Below are 19,688 nucleotides of genomic sequence, written 5' to 3'. Positions count from 1 at the left end.
TTTTTTTCTAGGTGGTGGATTACTTTAATGTATAATATGTCACTTCTCTAACCCAAATAAAATGAGGTGTCTCTCATTAAAAGACAAAATAAGTTTAAGGTTTAAAAATCTACTGGATCTTCAATTAGGATAACAAAAGAACTTTACTAACTTAACTCTGTGTGACTTTACAGTTCTTATACTCACAGAATTTTTCAGCAATTTAATTTAGAATATCAATTACAGCAACACCTACAAACATTTAAAAAGAAATTCTGTAAATCCTAAGTGGGCCAGAAAAAAAAAAAAAGAAATTCTAGTCATATTTTGAATGTAAGTTAAGCTTTGGAATAATGGAATGGAATTTGTCTCAGGTCACTTCAGTATTCTCAGTGACTTGAAGTAGCATTTTAAAAAATAATACTTCATTCTCTAAGACTATACTTTTGGCCGGGCGTGGTGGCTCACGCCTGTAATCCCAGCACTTGGGAGGCTGAGGCGGGCAGATCACGAGGTGAGGAGATCAAGACCATCCTGGCTTACACGGTGAAACCCTGGCTTACACGGTGAAACCCCCGTCTCTACTAAAAAATAAATAAATAAATACAAAAAAATTAGCTGGGCATGGTGGCGGGCACCTGTAATCTGAGCTCCTCAGGAGGCTGAAGCAGGAGAATGGGGTGAACCTGGGAGGCGCTGCTTTCAGTGAGCCAAGAGCGTGCCACTGCACTCCAGCCTGGGCGACAGAGAAGACTCCGTCTCAATAATAATAATAATAATAATAATAATAATAATACTTCACTCTCTAATAACTTATGTTCTAAGAGTTTTGATTTATTGTGACTATTCCTACACAATGCCAATTACAGGACTTCTGCTAATAATTTTACCTAGCACTACTTTAAAGGAAATTGCTCCTTTTAAAATTATAATCTATTTGTGAATCATCCTTTCCATTTTACTCTGTTATAGGACCATTGAATTAGTCTAATTTTTTTAACTCCCAAGTTCCCAAATTATTAATTTTTGTAACTTAAATCACCTCTGATCCACAGTTAGATGTATTTGTTTAGAAAAGAGAATCTCATGAGAAGTTAGAATGAAGTAGGTTTCTTTCTAAGCTCAGTAAATTAAAGCCTACTCAAACCATACTAGAGATGTTTCTGTTATTACCATGGCAAAAAAGTATAGATACTATGCTTTAAAAAAATAGTCCAGCTGTTGAATTTTATTCATTTTTAGCCAGTCTTTCCAGAAATGTCTCAATAATTCTTAGCATTCATGGTTATAAAGACTTTGCATTGTATTATAAATCTTGATCAACAATTAATAATTTGGTTTTTAGGATTGTCTCTTTACTCATACTTTCTGGTTACTTGGTTATCTAGTTGTAGCAAATGCTTATTTGCTGTAAACATTTATCTTTGTTACTTTCTATGTTATGGCAGTTTAATTGTGCTTTAATATTAGAGAACTCCTAATCTAATCTATCTAAAATTTTACAATCTAGATGGCATCAAAACATTTTTAGATAAAGCTCTTACCTCTTTCTTTTGTAAGAAAGCTGAATCTGAGTTTCAAAGGCATCCAAATTATATCATTTTCTATCTCTCTCTCATGAGCATAGTTTGGTAATTTATAGGACAGTTTTACATTAGATATATTTTAACATAAAACCAAATGATTATGTCACTTTTTGTTTAACCAGACTTTAAGCCTATGTATTGATTAACCTAACTTGTAATTTCCAATGAATATTTGTTATACACTAAACTCTCATTATGTTGAGGAATGTTATTTTGGAAGAAGTAAATCAACAGAATTAGGCTACAAAAAAATGTTTATTGATGATGTATATTTAAAATTATTTAAAGTATGGATTTGATCTCTATCTTCTGGGAAAATTGAATTCTAAACCTAAGTAAAGGCCAAGTGTGGTGGTTCACACCTGTAATCTCAGCACTGGGAGGCTGAGGTGAGAGGATCACGGGTGCAAGAGTTCAGACCAATCGGCAGCATAGCAAGATCCTGTCTCTGAAAAAATAAAAAAATTAGGCGTGTGGTCCTGCACCCCTGTGGTCCCAGCTGCATGGGAGACTGAGGCAGAAAGATTGCTTGAGCCCAAGAATTCGAGGCTGCAGTGAGCTAAGATTGTGCCACTGTACTCCGGCCTGGGTGACAGAGCGAGACCCTGGCTCTAAAATAATAATAATAATAATAATAACCAAAGGCATGTAACTTGATTTTTTTTCTCACATTGGAATATCTCTTGAAAATAGAAGATTCTGAGTGTTTTCATACATTACATGCACACACCCCAAAAAGCTGGAGTCTTCCTTTGTAGTAGGTAATTTTAGCTGATCCTTATCCTACAAGTAAAACAATGCTTTTCCCCTCAGAAACACATGTAGTATTTTGTTGACACATTTTAATTTTACCTCTTAGTTTATTTGGGATTACCCGAAAATTAATAGGGTATTAATTTTTATGTTAAAAAGAGAGGTCACACTTCCTGTAGACCTAATCAAGCTTGAGTTTACATGCTTCTGCCTTTTGAAAAAGAGGCAGATTCTTTTTTTTGCCTTGAGGTGGAGTTTCACTCTTGTTGCCCAGGTTTGAGTGCAATGGCGCGATCTCGGCTCACCACAACCTCCGCCTCCCAGGTTCAATCGGTTCTCCTGCCTCAGCCTCCCAAGCAGCTGGAATTACAGGCATGTACCACCATGCCCAGCTAATTTTGTATTTTTAGTAGAGACGGAGTTTCTCCATGTTGGTCAGACTAGTCTTGAACTTCCGACCTCAGGTGATCCACCCTCCTCGGCCTTCCAAAGTCCTAGGATTACAGGAGTGAGCCACCGCGCCTGGTGGAGGCAGATTCATTTTTATGGCTTATATTTGCACAACAAAAGTAGAATCTTCATTTCTATTGAAACAAAAGTAACAGTAATAAAAAAATGGGAAGATAACCCTTAAGACACTTGCACTTATATGAGAAACCTTAACCACTCATGTTGGAATTTGAATATTTGGTGTCAGTAACTTATTTTACCTAACAGACATGAAGGTAGTACCAGGCGTTGTCCTAATAGTTTTACAATAAAATTAACCGATTTAGTTCTCACGATAACCCTGACAGGTAGATATTGTTAGCACTATTTTACAGAGGAGGAATCAGAAGCACAGAAATCTAAATAACTTGCCCAAGGCCAAACAGATCTAAACATTAGTTTTAATATGGATATTAAAATTGTTTAAAATTTAATTTTTACATATTTAAGAGCATTCAGTCTACCAAGGCCTTATGCCACTTTTGCTAACATAATTTCTTTATCTTCTTTTAATTTCCTTAACATAGCTCTCCTAAAACTATGGCTAGTGCACAGGGTTTTGCGGGGGATAAGGAATATTTACATTTTGTGTGAATATTCAAATGATGCTTGGTAAAAATCTTTGAAAACTTCTTAAATGATTATTTCTTCCCTAAAATTCTTTGAATATAGGCATGTGAGCAGCAGTGACAGAGTGGGCAAGCCTTACCGTGGTGTAAAGCCTGTTTTCAGCATTGGGGATGAAGAAGAATACGACACAGGTGTAGTAATACACTTAGCTACAGATGGCTTTGCTCAGTCATCAGGAGTGATTACAGCAGTCATTCTGGGAATAGCCAATCAACTGCTTTTTTAAAAAACAGATTCTGTAGAAATAATTGGAGAATCTGTGGCTTTCTATTAAGAGTTTGGTTTTAGACACCTTGAATTGTACCTATTAGAAATCCAAGCAGAAATGTTAAGTAGAGGCAATTGATTATAGGTGCCTTCAGCTGAGGAGAGAGGTCTAAACTGATGATAATTTGAGGGCTATCAGTGTAGAAATAGTATTTAAATCCAAGTGATGGGATTGAAATTCCTTTGATCAATCACCTAGGAGATTGAGAGTTGTGGGACTAAAGCACTGAAAATTACAAAATTGGGGATAAGTTTTTTGAAACTGGAGGCAATATCCTAAAGGGCCACAAGATGGTGATATTGTGTCAGGGAAGGTTGTCTTCTCTGTGGTTATGTTTTTTAAAAATAATTTAGACCAGGCTCGGTGGCTCACGCCTGTAATCCCAGTACTTTGGGAGGCCGAGGCAGGCAGATCACTTGAGGTCAGGAGTTCAAGACCAACCTGACCAACATGGTGAAACCCTTTCTCTACTAAAAGTACAAAAATTAGCTGGGCATGGTGGTGCATGCCCGTAATCCCAGCTGATTGGGTGGCTGAGGCAAGAGAATCGCTTGAACCCAGGAGGCGGAGGTTGCAGTGAGCCAAGATCGTGCTACTGCATTCCAGCCTGAGCGACACAGCGAGACTATCTCAAAAAAAAAAAAAGAAAAAAATTTAGTCTTTGGTTTATAATTCTACTGCCCAGTTCATCCTAATTGAGCAATCATAACTAATATTGGTTAATATGTGTTAGGTAAGCAGTCATAACTAATTTTGGTTACTATGTGTATTGAGTTAGGGAAAAAATATATAAATGTGCAGAATGAGGAAAAAAGACTCCCAAATCTCACCTTGCTTTTTCCAGTTAGTAAAACTTGTTGCATATTTCCCATTTCAGCTCGTGTATCTCCTCATTCTCCTTCTATCATATAAACATACCGTACTTTATTTAGTCCGTCTTCCAGTTGACACTGGTGGTTTCCCAGGGTTTTTGTTTGTTTCAAATGGCAATGGATCTTTATATAAAGATATATATGCAGATTAGCTTTTGATGAAAGTATATTCAGAGGGTAAATTCTTAGCAGTCAGATTGCTAGGTTATGGGGAATCACATGTGACATTTTAGTAGATACATGAAATCACTTTCCAGAAAACTTGCACAGAGGTAAATGTGATATTTCTAATTGTTTCCTTTTCTTCTTTTTTCCCCTCTCTATTGCCATCTTCTTTCTGTTATCTGTCTCTCCCTTAATATCTCAACTTCTTCCATTAACAAAGGGGAGAGGGAAATGGATGAATAAATTGTGGCATATTTACATTTATCATGTATCTACATACACATATTTACAATATGGAAAATTGGACCATAATGAAAGTGAGAAAATGAACTATGTGTATCAGTATGTATGAATTTCAGATGTTGGGAGTAGGGTAGCAGTTGCGGAAGAATGCAGTTGAGTAGTCTACTTTTTATATACATTTGGTTTGTCGAATACTACTGTATATTATTTAGGGATATGCATACATGTTATGGGATTTGCATATATACATACATGTTAAAGCATGTATACTACTACTGTATGTATAATACTACTGTATATTATTTAGGGATATGCATACATGCATACATGTTAAAGCAAAGACATATATGGAACTGATAACACCAAATTCAGATAGTATTTCTTGGTGGGGAAGGGAGGAGAATGTGAGTAGGAAGAGATACATGAGAGGTTCACTTTTCTGTAAGCTGGAGTGTAGATACGTGCAATTTCCTTTTTCATTATGTCTGTATATTTTGCAGTATTTGCTAAAAAGCAAAGGACAGAACCTATAATTTTACCTTAGAGACTGTATTTTCCCTTTCTTAAATTAGAAAATATAATTATTAATTATATTAATATATAAATACAATTAGAAAATATTATTTTATATTTCTCTTAGGGAAAATAACCCTAGATTTTTACTTATTTATCCCAGGATTGATTATTTTCTTTAAAATCAAAAAGCAGCAAGATAAAAAGAAATCTACCATCTTTACCCTCAAGATACTGCGTATTTAATAATTCAGCCATCTCTTTACAGACTAGTCAGATCATAGTTAGGTTATGCATATCAAAACAATTGAAATTCCCCAAATAGTTTAATCTTTAAAAATGTATTCTTAATATTTACACTTGACTTTGTTACTGTATGAAAGTGATGTTTGATAATAATATTTCTATATTAATATCAGTGGCATAAGGAAATAGAGTAGCAGGATTAGAATTGGTTGTGTTATTCTTTTTTTTTTTTTTTTTTCTTTTTTTTTTGAGACAGAGTCTCACTCTGTCACCCAAGCTGGAGTGCAGTGGCACAATCTCAGCTCACTGCAACCTCCTGGGTTCAAACGATTCTCATGCCTCAGCCTCCCAAGTAGCTGAGATTACAGGTGTGCACCACCACGCCCAGCTAATTTTTTGTATTTTTTAGTAGAGACGAGGTTTCACCATGTTGTCCAGGCTGGTCTCGAACTCCTGCCCTCAGATGATCTGCCTGCCTTAGCCTCTCAAAGTGCTGTGATTACAGGCGTGAGCAACTGCGCCCAGCCTGTTTGTTTTTTAATCCATATCTTCAAAATACTACTGAAATTTTTTTAGACTGTTAGAGAATGTATCATTTTAAAAGTTGGTAATATCCATATTTAACACTTTATATTTTTTATAGATGAAATTGACAGTTCTTCAATGTCAGATGATGATAGAAAAGAGGTTGTAAACATTCAGACTTGGATAAACAAGCCAGATGTCAAACATCATTTTCCTTGTAAAGAAGTAAAAGAAAGTGGACACATGTTTCCCAGGTACTTTTAAAAATGTCTTCATCAGAAGTAAAATTGAATTTAGGGAAGTTAATACAAAACTGAACTACAGAAGAACCTTTGTTTATCCTAGTACAATAAGTTATAATTTCCTTCTGTCTACTTATATAATAGGTCTTGAATTATAACAGTATTTCTTATATAATTTTTATTTTGAAAAATTTTATACAAAAATGTTGAAGGAATAGTACATTGAACACCCTTATGATTCTTTGATCAACTGTTAACACCTTTTAATACCACCCCATTTCGTATGTATATATGTACATATACATGTATATGTACACTTTTGTCAAACCTTTCAAAAGAAGGCTACAGATGTGACACTTCACCCCTAAATGCTTCAGCATAAACCTCCCAAGTATATGAGCATTCTCCTGCACAACTTCAATGCCATTACCCCACCTAAAAATTTTTGTAAATCCATCATTTGTCATACAGATCATACCCCAATTTTTCAGTGTTCCCAAAGTATCTTTTGAAGTGTGTTTTTTCTTTCTGATCCATGATCCAGTTCATGGTTCACACATTGCATTGTCTGTTACGTGTCTTTAGTCTCACCCTGTGTGCAGCAGAACTCATCCCCCCACTCCCTCACTTCCCTTTTCTCTTCATGATGAATGAATCCTTTGAGTCCAGGTCAATCATCCTGCGGAATGTTCCACATGCTGGGCTTGTCTGATAATTGTCATATGGTATTACTGTACATAAAAATGTAAAAGTATTAAAAAGAAGCTGAGGTACAGGGGTTGTGGGTGAGTGTTAATAATACTATGCTCATTTTGCCTTCAGGATCCAGTTACAGAGTATTACAAAATATGTAGGGAAACCCAACAATTGCCTAGTGATCTTGGATATTAGATATAGGATATGGTGCATTGAATGAGAATAGTTTATGAATATAGGTAATAGTGTTAAAAATCTGAAAAGTAATATACTCCTTTTCAATAAAAGATATATTATTGTAATGATTTCTATGTTGTATGGAACTTTGTATTACATTTATTATATTACTTTTAAATCATTGCAGGATTATCTGTTAATAAAATATTAATTTTGCATACAATTAAAAGCCTTTAATGTGTAGTTTACTTGTTTATAGATTAACCTCTGTTTGTATCTTTTAACTCAAATAATTTTATTTAGAGTTGAACATTTTTAATAATTGGGGTGGTTGTTTCAAAACAACACCTGTTTTGAATTACATTTACTTAAATTTTTTTTTCTTTTAATGCTCTTTTTGTCTCAAGTCATCTGTTGGTTACCGCAACACATATGTATTGTTTAAGGGAGATTGTTTCACGGAAAGGATTGGCTTATATACAGTCTCGACAAGCGCTGAATTCTGTAGTTAAAATTACATCCAAAAAAAAACATCCTGAACTCATTACCTTCAAGTATGGAAATAGCAGTGCTTCAGGAATAGAAATCTTGGCAATTGAAAGGTAAGATTTTCCTTAGGATGATATTATCTGAATTACTGCAGTTCACTATAAAGAGTTTGTTTCTCTATTTTGGGGAATGGATGGTGGAATAGGATAGGTGAACCACTTTTAGTGTTTCTTATTATCTCTTCCTCCCCAGTCCTTAGCCATATGTGGTTTAGCCATTAGCACATGATTTGAGTAAGTGCCATAGCAAATTTCATAAAGCTTCTGACGCAAGGATCCTTGTTGTTAATCTACACCAGTGCTGCACTAATTGCTGGCTTGCAGTGAAGTAAGAAACTTGTTTTAGAGTATGTCAATATTTTTATTTTCCTTCACAGAAAAATTCTTGTTTTGACAGACTGTCAGTGAACTAAGCAGTGTGCTGGGTGATATAGGTAATTTACACCCTGGTACAAGCCCCCCACTTTATCTCATTGTGGTCACTAACAGTTCACAGACTGGCCCAAGGGCTGTGGACCACACTGATATTGATACTAAACCATTTTTAAATCTGTAGATAAAAATATGAAGCCCAGAGGAGTTGAATGACTTCTCAGATCCTGACACTTAGTTTGTGACAGATCCAAATATAGCCTTTCTGACTCCTGATTTGTGGTTTATTCCACCTTGCATCAGTTCAAGTTGTTCCCCTCCTGAGATTTAGGATTACACTTCTTGTTTACAGGAGTGCTTGGATAAAGAGTAAGCTTAAGGTCATATCGGAGCACTTTTAAATAATCAACTTCAATTGGAAGGGGAAATTATTCAGTTTCTTTGATCTTGTTCTGACAGTTAGGTAGCAAACATCATGAATCTGTACTGTTTTATGTACTTTGTTAAAAGAAAATAATACCCGATTTGTAAAAACAATCACTTTGTTGCTTTATGTAAGAATAAATATTTACATAGTGATATTTTCAATTAATAGAAATATAAAGAATATTTCATTCTAATTCTCTGTTAACACATTGATGAGTATCATCTCAGATTTTTTTAATGCATATGTTATTTCTTTATTAAAAACTAGATAAATGTGATACAGGCTTGTTTTTGTGTTCTGATTTTTTAAGAAAACAGTATAGTGTGATATATTTACATTTTAATAAATATAAATTATTATTATTTTTTTTTGAGACAGAGTCTCTCTCTGTCGCTCAGGCTGGAGTGCAGTGGTGCGATCTTGGCTCACTGCAAGCTCTGCCTCCCGGGTTCATGCCATTCTTTCTGCCTCAGCCTCCCAAGTAGCGGGGACTATAGGTGCCCACCACCACACCTGGCTAATTTTTTGTATTTTTAGTAGAGGCAGGGTTTCACCGTGTTAGCCAGGATGGTCTCGATCGACTGACCTTGTGATATACCCGCCTCGGCCTCCAAAAGTGCTGGGATTACAGGCGTGAGCCACCGCGCCCAGCCCAATAAATATAAATTCTTAACTTTTTAATGGTAGATATTCTGTTATAAGGATTTCTCAGGAGATTGATTTAACAAGCCTCATGTTGATTGGCATTTACATTATTTCATATGTTTCACTATTAATCTTCTAGTGGGCCTTTAAAAAAATGTATATTTACGTAGTTGTCCAATTCATCTTCTCAGGATAAATTCCTGCAAGTAGATTCAGTGGGTCTCTGAGGTATACACATTTTAATATCTACTGATAAATTAATTTTAACCAAAGGATATTTGAATTATGACTTTGTCATGCATAGTAAAAGTTGAGAATTATGTTTTAAAGGCTTTCCCATAAATTTTGCTAAATAAATTGAAGTTTATTATATATAGATCAACATCTTTTTTTTAATTCAGAGTTGTGGCAGATAGTCTTAATAGTGGAAGATAAAGTAACTAGATTCTCCCTCTGCCTTTCTTCATTGATATTTATGGTTTCTATTCTGCCTTGCATATGTAACACTTACAGATGATTTATACAGTGGAATTGTTAGGTTTTACAGAAAATGCTGTGGAAAAAAAAACAAAAAAACAAAAAAAACCACTATTTTTATTCTCCAAGAAAATGGACATTTAATCTATAGTGTCGATATTTTGTAATAGTTATCATATGTCTTTGTCTTTTTTAAATATTTCAGACCTTACAACACCATTTTATTATGTACATAACCCTCTGTAAAGTTTGGATAACTACACCTATTTTTTATGTAGGAATCTGTTTTGGTGAACTTAAATTACTTGCTTAAAGTCAAACTATTAAGTGTTGGAATTGTCATTGTCTTTGGAATTGGATACCAACAATTTGTATGTGATTTCTGTAGCTAATTGAAGGTACATCTGTATTGGGGAGTGGAATATTACATTTTTTATCTTGTGTTTTATCTAGCTATTACCTATATTTAATAATGGCTCAAAGAATTTTAGCTTTACACTGTATGAAAAATGACACTGCCTTTGCATTTAGGTTTTCTCTCTTTCAAAATAAGCTTTGGATTATGTTCAAATAAGCTATGGGAGTACATAGGAGGCATTTCTGCTGGCTTTGTGGGTTAGGGAAAGCTTCCCATTGGAGGCGACCTATCAGCTGAGTCTTGAAGGGAAAGCACTGTATTAATATATATATGTGTATATATATATATGTATTTTTTCCCTCCCCTTAGGTATTTGATTCCAAATGCAGGGGATGCTACTAAAGCCATAAAACAGCAGATCATGAAAGTTTTGGATGCTTTGGAAAGTTAATATAAAAGAAAATTATATAAAAAGAAATTAAGACAACCAAGAGAAACATGGACATATACTTCCTGGTGAATACTAACTGGAGACCTTTCATTTGCTCATGGGGCTGCTTAAATAGCAGGTCTAAGAAAGCATAAATTACTATAATCAATCTGTGGACAGTAAACTTTTTAAAAGTGTTTCTTTTGCATTTTGGTTTTATAAAATGATGTATTATAAAGGTCAGTTATTAAATTACTTTGAAGTAACTGACCTTGTGCCCTTATGGACTAAGTAAGGATACAGAATGCAGTTCTGTTTTGAAGAGCTGTTTTAAGGGAACATGCATCACTTTCGGGTTCAAAAACAGCTGTACATGTACATATCTGCAGTGTCTTCACTGAAAATTAGAGATAGAATTAGTTGAGGAGACTTCCTTAATTGCTAGATTGTTTTACCCACTGAGCAATATCAGAAACTAAGAACATAAATAATTCATTCACTGTTTCTGTTCTTCTTAAGAAGAGTGAAATCTTTTTAATGGAATGGTTGAAGATTCCTGCCAACTCAAAATACAGTACAGCTAGTAAAATGTTGAAACATCATTTTCTAAATCACCTTTGCTCCATTAGCTAATTATTTGGACACTAAATGCTTCAAAGATAAGAAACTTCATCCTAACGATTTATAAAGAGCAGTTGAAAGCATTAAAATAAGTAGGTAGGCTGTTAAGATTAACATTTTGGGGACAGAATTGTGTCTGTAAAAATGTCGTTGGTTTTTATTACAAGTGGATTATTTGATTTATATTTTAAAACAAGTGTTTAAGCCACATTGATTTGTCCTCATTGAGGATTATGGTCTGTAACCACAGTAATATCCACTTATATAAATGCCAAATAATCAGAGAGCTTATAAAGTACAATTGTTTTTGTCATCATTTTCTGAATTTCTTTCTCTTCTTTTGGTTTTATCCTCTCATTGAAGTTCCAGTGGTTTGAATTTATTTTTGGACACATTGTCTTAATGTACTGAAAATTGCTCTGCTGTGGTTTTGCAGAGTTCTTCATTTCATGTATAGTGGTCCATATTAGACACATTTGGTAAGAGAAATCCAGGAACACATTTAGGGCCATGGAATGATATTTTGTAAAATCCATTTGGGAAGTTGCAATACCCACAATCTGACGTGTCCTAAAATGTAATGGATTATCTCTAAGGGGTTGATGGGAGAAATATTTAGATGTACCTGGTTAACAGCCAGTCATTTTGATTTACTTATGGAAATCAAGTGAATAGAAGGCAACATAATTCAGGAAATCTTATTCTAATATCTAATAAAAACAGTTTGAGTGGTTGAAGACATCTGCATGAAATTGCACCTAGGTGCATTACTTGGTATAACTCTCCCCTAAAACTGTTGTATTGCATTTTTTCCCTTTTCTTGGCACCCCTTTAGAAATGTGCTGAAGTCTCATTTTTCACCCATTTCAGCCATGGGACATTTTTCATAATATTATTGTAAAGATGTTTGTGTTACTGTTTATAAATTACAATTGTAAATAAATTAATACAGTTTGCTCAGAACTTTCTTCTTAAAGACACTGTCTCTCTCTTTCTTTTCCCTATTTGCAAATCTCTTAAGACCGCAAAATTAGAGAATTGAAGGCATTTAGTAAGTTACCTACTACCGTGAACTACACAGTTACAGGATTATTTATGACTATTAAACGAAAATACATTTCATTGAATGTTCTAGGCACTTGTGTAGCTCATCCTCCCTTCACTGGCCCACTGACCACAGAGCTGGGAATCACTCTGGGGTGGCCACCTCTCATGGGCTTTCATGATTGCACAGGTTGCGACTTTAGGAAGTTGTTATTTTTTGTATTTTCAAGAGAAGGAAACCAAGGCTCAAAGAAATTGAGTGAAAAGAGAAAGTATTCCTCTTATCTCCACACTCCCTGGAAATTATTTTTGTCTATGAAGGTATACAATTATTTCTCCTGTATAGGATTGATGCCATTTGCTCACCATTAATAAAACTTGGTCATTATGATAAATTTGTATTGACATACTCAGCCGTTTTTGTCACTGTGTTTCACACAGGACCTTTAACTCCTTAGCATGATACTCTGACATTAGACTAACCAGCTGTAACTTGGCAGTCCTAGTTAAAATTGATAGTTTGATGTGGGGGACCCCAACCCTGTAGGTTGAATGAGTAATGAATGTAGTATCTCAGTTTGAACATTAACATCTTGAACTTAACATACTTATTGAAGTATTCACATGCCTTAAAGTTCCCCCTTTTCAGTAGTTATTGGAATATCCACAGAGTTGTGCAACTCTAGTTCTAGAACATTTCGTCACTTCAGAAAAACAGAACAAATCTATACCTGTTAATAGTCACTCTCCTTTCCTCTTCCCTCCAACCCTTACCAAGCACCATTTTACTTTCTGTCTCTGTGGATTCCGGACATTTCATTATAAAAGGAATCATACATTGCCAGCTTTTTTCACTTAATATACATATTTTGTTTTTCTAATTTTTAAATCACATCTAATTCTTCAAAAAATATATATATATATATTTTTTTTTTGGGTGGGGGGCGGTGAATGGAGTCCCACTGTGGCGCCCAGGCTGGAGTGGAGTGGTAAGATCTCGGCTCACTGCAACCTCCACCTTCCCTGTTCAAGCAATTCTCCTGCCTCAGCCTCACGAGTAACTGGGACTACAGGTGTGTGCCACCACACCTGGCTAATTTTTGTATTTTTAGCAGAGACAGGGTTTTGCCATGTTGGCCAGGCTGGTCTCGAACTTGTGACCTCAAGTGATCTGCCCGCCTCAGCCTCCCAAAGTGCTAGGATTACAGTCATGAGCCACCATGCCCAATCTCAAAACATAATATTTTAAAGCTTCATTTGCATTGTAGCATGTATCAATTTCATTTTTTGTGGCTGAATAGTATTTTATTGTATAGATATAACTCATTTATTCATCAGATGGTGGACATTTAGGTTTCTTCCACTTTTTGGCTTTTATGAATAATGCCCTGTGAACATTTGTGTACAAATTTTTGTGTTATACGTTTTCAGTTCTTTTGGATATTTACCTAGGAGTGGAATTACTGAGTTGTATGTTAATTCCATGTTTAACTTTTCGAGGAACTTCCAAACTATTCCACTTTACTTCCCCACTGGCAATATGAGTGATTTCTCCACTTGCTTGCCAATACTTGTTACTGTGTCTTGTTGATTATAGCGATCCCTAGAGTGGCCACTGGGTACACCCGCAAGTTCACTAACTGGGCAAGGAAAAACAGGTTGCCCATTTTTCATGTCAGTGGAGTTTGATGGAAAGAGAGGCACATTTTTGGAGTTGTTATTATGTGTCAGAGACTGGAGAACATTGATTAAGGAAGCATTTTCATTTTCCTGATTGATGAGAAAAGAATTCAGCTATGGTCACTTACCCCTGCGAGAATGTTATGCAGAGTTTTATGTGGCATGCAGTGTGTTATGTAGTGCTTAATAGAAATTTTTTTTTACCGAGGACTTTTAAGGATCAAGGACTTAAATCTAAGATCTGAAATTATAAAAATTCTGGAAGATAACATCAGAAAAACCCTTCTAGACACTGGCTTAGGCAAGGATTTCATGACCAAGAACCCAAAAGCAAATGCAATAAAAACAAAGATAAATATTTGGGACTTAATTCAACTAAAGAGCTTTTTTCATGGCAAAAGGAACAATCAGCAGAGTAAACAACCCACAGAGTGGGAGAAAATCTTCACAATCTACACATCTGACAAAGGACTAATATCCAGAATCTACAGCAAACTCAAATTAGCAAGAAAAAAATCCCATCAAAAAGTGTGCCCATGGAATACTATGCAGCCATAAAAAAGGATGAGTTCATGTCCTTTGTAGGGACATGGATGAAGCTGGAAACCATCATTCTGAGCAAACTGTCACAAGGACAGAAAACCAAACACCGCATGTTCTCACAGGTGGGAATTGAACAGTTAGAACACTTGGACACAGGGTGGGGAACACACACTGGGGCCTGTCGTGGGGTGGGGTGAGGGGGAGGGATAGCAGGAGAAATACCTAATGTAAATGATGAGTTAATGGATGCAGCACACCAACATGGCACATGTATACATGTGTAACAAATCTGCACATTGTGCACATGTACCCTAGAATGTAATATAATATTAATATTTGGGCTCTTAAGTATAATAATAAATTCAGGACATATAAAAAGTAAAATTGTGTTCTACCACAAAAGAAAGTGTGCTAAGGACATGAATAAACAATTCTCAAAAGAAGATATACAAATGGCCAAAAACATGAAAAAATGCTCAACATCACTAATGATTAGGGGAACGCAAATCAAAACCACAATGTGATACCATCTTACTCCTCCAAGAATGGCCATAATCAAAAAATTAAAAAATAATAGATATTGGCATGGATGCTGTAAACAGGGAATGTGTCTATGCTGCTGGTGGGAATGTAAACTAGTACAACCACGGTGGAAAACTGGAGATTCCTTAAAGAATTAAAAGTAGAACTACCATTTGATTCAGCAATCCCACTGCCGGCTATCTCCCCAGAGGAAAAGAAGTCATTGGCTGGTCGTGGTGATTCACACCTGTAATCTCAGCACTTTGGGAGGCTGAGGCAGGTGGATCATCTGAGGTCAGGAGTTTGAGACCAGCCTGGCCAAAAAGGTGAAACCCTGTCTCTACTAAAAATGCAAAAATTAGTTGGGCATGGTGGTGGGCGCCTGTAATCCCAGCTATTTGAGAGGCTGAGGCAGGAGAACTGCTTGACCGCAGGAGGTGGAGGTTGCAGTGAGCTGAGATCACGCCATTGCGCTCCAGTCTGGGTGACAGAGCAAGATACCATCTCAAAAAAAGTCATTATAAGAAAAAGATAACTTGCACATGCATGTTTATAGCAACACAATTTGCAATTGCAAAAATATGGAACCAGCTCAAATGCCCATCAATCAACAAGTGGATATATATATATATGTATATATATATATGTATATATATATATGTATATATATATGTATATATATATATGTATATATATGTATATATATGATGGAATACTATTCAGTCATAAAAAGGAATGAATGAATGGCATTCGCAGAGACCTGGATAATATTGGAGACTATTATTCTAAGTGAAGTAACTCAGGAATGGAAAACCAAACATCATACGTTCTCGCTCATAAGTGGGAGCTAAGCTATGAGGATGCAAAGGCATAAGAATGAGACAATGGAATGTGGGGACTCGGGGAAAGAGTGGGAAGGGGGTGAGGGATAAAATACTACAAATTGGGTGCAGAATGTACTGCTCAGGTGATGGGTGTACCAAAATTTCACAAATCACCAAAGAATTTACTCATGTCACCAAAGACCACCTGTTCCCCAATAACCTATGGAAATAATTAAAATGAAAAAAAATAGACTCCCACAAATAATGGGCAGTGGTTTTGAGCAAAGTTTCAAAGGCAATTCAATTGAGAAAGGGTACTCTTTTCAACATATGGTGTTGGAACAACTAGATACCCACATACAAAGAAATTAACCTCACCCTTTATATCTCAAACCTTATACAAAAATTAACTCAATGGATCATACAGCTAAATGTGCAGTGTAAACCTATAAAACTAATAGAAAACAGGAGAAAATTTTCATGATTTTGGGTGAGGCCATAGTTGTTAGACATATGAAAAGCACAATCCATAAGAATGAATCACATCTATAATCCCAGCACTTTGGGAGGCTGAGGCGGGCAGATCACGAGGTCAGGAGTTAAGAGACCAGCCTGGCCTGCATGGTGAAACCCCCTCTCTACTAAAAATACAAAAATTAGTCGAGTTTGGGGGTGTGCGCCTGTAATCCCAGCTACTCGGGAGGCTGAGGTAAGAGAATCGCTTGACTCCGGGAGGCAGAGGTGGCAGTGAGCCGAGATCGCGCCACTGCACTCCAGCCTGGGTGACAGAGCGAGACTCCATCTCAAAAAAAAAAAATTAATTAAAAATAAATTTAAAATTTTTGCTCTGCAAAAGACACTTAATAGAAGGGAAAGACAAGCTACATACTGGGGGAAAATACTGTACTTGCAAAACATACCAACAAAGGATTTGTGTTCAGAATATACAAAAATTTTCACTACAACAATAAGAAAACAAAACAATGGGGAAAAGAAGCATTTCTTCAGAGAATCATGGGTGGCAAATAGGCATGTGAAAAGATCATCATTAGCTGTTGGGGAAAAGTAAAAACCACAATGAGATGCTACTACACACCAGTTAGATTGGCTAAAATTAAAAACAAAAAATGACAATACCGAGTGCTGGTGAGGATATGGAGCAACTAGAACATTCATACATTGCTGGTGGGTGTACAAAGTGGTACAGACACTCTAGACAACAGTTTGGCAATTTCTTATAAAGAAACATACGTTTACTATACAACCCAGCAATCCCTCTCCTAGGTATTTACCCTAGGGAAATGAAGACTTAAACATCCACGTGGAAGAGTTCATGGTCATAACTGCTCTACTGTGCCACCTCTTTGCTGTTTGCTGTCCTGGAAACAGTAGGCCAGAGCTAGTGGCCTTCTCAGTACTTGCTTTTCTCTTCAGGTTGCCAGCTTTACTGCACAGGTACCTGTCTAACCCACGTGGGAATATTAAGTTGGTTTCCCAACATTAAGCAAGTTGTCCAAAGTTACATGGTGTGTCAGCACTGTTTTGAACTCAGGTCTCCTGATTTGCAGAGAACTGCATCAGAAATATAAAAATTCTATGTATCTATGCATGTATGTGTATATTTAGATGCATACACACTATTTGACTCCTCGCTGTACACAGTTCTAACTCAATATGATAATTCCCAAGTTTGATCCTTTGCTTTCTGTAGTATCATACTCTTTCCTTCTCGGATTGCATCTACTCATAGATTTCTTCTCTTATTCTCTGCAAATGACTGCAGTTCTGATTTTCAGCCCCTAATTTCTGACTGCTGTTAGCATTTGCATATTGTGGTGTTACGAGGTATACACACACATACATACACACGTTTTCAAGCACAGTCCCTGACTCCTACAGCCCTGTTAAGTCTTTTGTTAGAATGCCAGGTGTGTTAGGCCTCAGGGGCAGGCCCCAGGCAACAGAATCTCTCCGCCTCTCCTGCTCTCCTTTTCACCTGCCCCAAGGCAGGACTCTAATCTTGCAGACGCTGGGTCTTAAAACTCTCCTGAGAGCTCCTGCGCTATGCCTTGGAGGAAGGAATGCTGATGACATGAAGTTCCCATAGAAGCCCAAGAGAACTGGGGTTGGAGAGCTTCTGGATAGCTGACCACGTGGAGGTTCTGGAGGGTGGTGTGCCCAGGAGGGCCTGGAGGCTTTGTGCCCCTCCTCCCATACCTTGCCCTACACCTCTTCATCTGTAGCCTTTGCAACATCCTTTATAATAAACCAGGAAACATGTTTCCGTAGTTCCGTGAGCTGCTCCAGCAAATCATTCAAACCCAGAGATGGGGTCATAGCAACCCCAACTTGAAAGTGGTTGTCAGAAGTTCTGGAGTCCAAGACATATGGCTGGTGCCTGGTGTGTCTTCCTCAGGTAGACAGTGTTGGAACTGAGGAGGAGGATACCCAGCTGGTGTCCGCTGCTTGGTGGTAGGGAGGAACCCCCTCACATTTGGTCACAGAATTCTTCCGTGTTGATGATTGCTGTGATGGTGATGGAAGAGCAGAGGAAAAACACGGAGAGTTTTCCTGGAACACATATCCACCTCTCTCCCAAAAACTGAGCTCATGTTCCCGCAGACTCAACTCATGCTATGAAGCGGCAGCTGGAGGAATGCTGACGGAAAGGAGAGACCAGTTAGGAAGTGCCTGTAGCAGTCTCCCCAAGGTGAGCAAGGCCTACCTGTGGATGGTGGTGGTGGGAACTGAAAGGAGGAATCAGGGACATTTCAGGAGAGTAAGAAGAGCCCTGTCCCTTACCAGAGGCGGGGAATGAAAGACTCGAAAGTCACTGAAGTGACTTAGATTTTCTTGGAGGGCTGGAAAGCAGGGAGAATCAGAAAACTGGGCATACATTGTGGTGCCTGTAAGTGCTGGGCGGAGAAGCTCTTGGAGGTGATGCACTTAGCTTCACATAGTTGAGTTTGAACTGATGTTAACACATGTACATAGAGATGGTGGCAGCTGGAGATGTTGAAATAGGTCCTCTGGAGTAAAAATTAAAATCTGACTAGTAACAGCCTGGAAATGGTCATTAAGCCTGTGAGACATGGGTAGAAATGAGAATAGAGACTGAAAAGGCACACCAGATTTTTAGCTGGGCTTTCAAGATCCATTTGGCCTGGTAGTTTTGTTTTTTGGCCTATTTTCATATGTCAGATGAACAGGAACATGGAGACAAGGCAGAGCTGCTGCAGAGAAGGGACAGTGAGGGGAGTGGTGGCGGGCAGGACTGCACAAACTTCACCCTTCAGCCAGATTCTTCTTCCATTACCTCTAAATCCTTTTACATATAGGTGAGGAAAAGGTCCTGAGGGTGAGGTGATTTGCCCCAGGTATTAACATCCCAGTGTCAGAGCCAGAACCTGAACCAGAACCCAGTGACTAGTTTTTCCATTATGCCCAGAAAGTTCTAAAGAAAGGTGTAAAAAACACACTTCCATTTAGCTTTTCCTTCTCTAGGAACACCCCTAGTGCCCAGAACACCCATAGTGCCCAAGTCAGCAGTTTCCCTGCATGTGACAGAGGGACAGTACCCATAGGCTTTTGGTCTTGATGGCCTTCTCCTGGTCCTGCTTCTCTCTCTCTCTTTTTTTTTTTTTTTTGAAATGGAGTCTCACTCTGTCGCCCAGACTGGAGTGCAGTGGCATGATCTCGGCTCACTGCAACCTCCGCCTCCCATGTTCAAGTGATTCTGCTGCCTCAGCCTCCTGAGTAGCTGGGATTACAGGCATGTGCCACCACGCCCAGCTAATCTTTGTATTTTTAGTA

The 19,688-nt window shown here is 37.2% G+C and overlaps 1 protein-coding gene across 3 annotated transcripts in view; it reads left to right on the top strand.

Annotated features, from left to right (window-relative positions):
- Nucleotides 1–12,238, top strand: part of LOC105477472 (TBC1 domain family member 23) — a 63,983-nt gene extending 51,745 nt beyond the window's left edge. For all 3 annotated transcript variants that reach the window (XM_011733979.3, XM_011733978.3, XM_011733980.3), the window contains 4 exons: nt 3,480–3,568; nt 6,388–6,523; nt 7,792–7,986; nt 10,581–12,238. In XM_011733979.3, coding sequence (XP_011732281.1) covers nt 3,480–3,568; nt 6,388–6,523; nt 7,792–7,986; nt 10,581–10,662 — 502 coding nt within the window. In that variant the 3' untranslated portion in view covers nt 10,663–12,238. The remainder of the gene's footprint in view (nt 1–3,479; nt 3,569–6,387; nt 6,524–7,791; nt 7,987–10,580) is intronic.
- Nucleotides 12,239–19,688: the final 7,450 nt, after the last annotated feature.

This window comes from Macaca nemestrina, chromosome 2 (assembly GCF_043159975.1).
Source record: "Macaca nemestrina isolate mMacNem1 chromosome 2, mMacNem.hap1, whole genome shotgun sequence".
Taxonomy (NCBI): Eukaryota; Metazoa; Chordata; class Mammalia; order Primates; family Cercopithecidae; genus Macaca; species Macaca nemestrina.
This window is presented reverse-complemented; position numbering and strand designations above follow the sequence as displayed.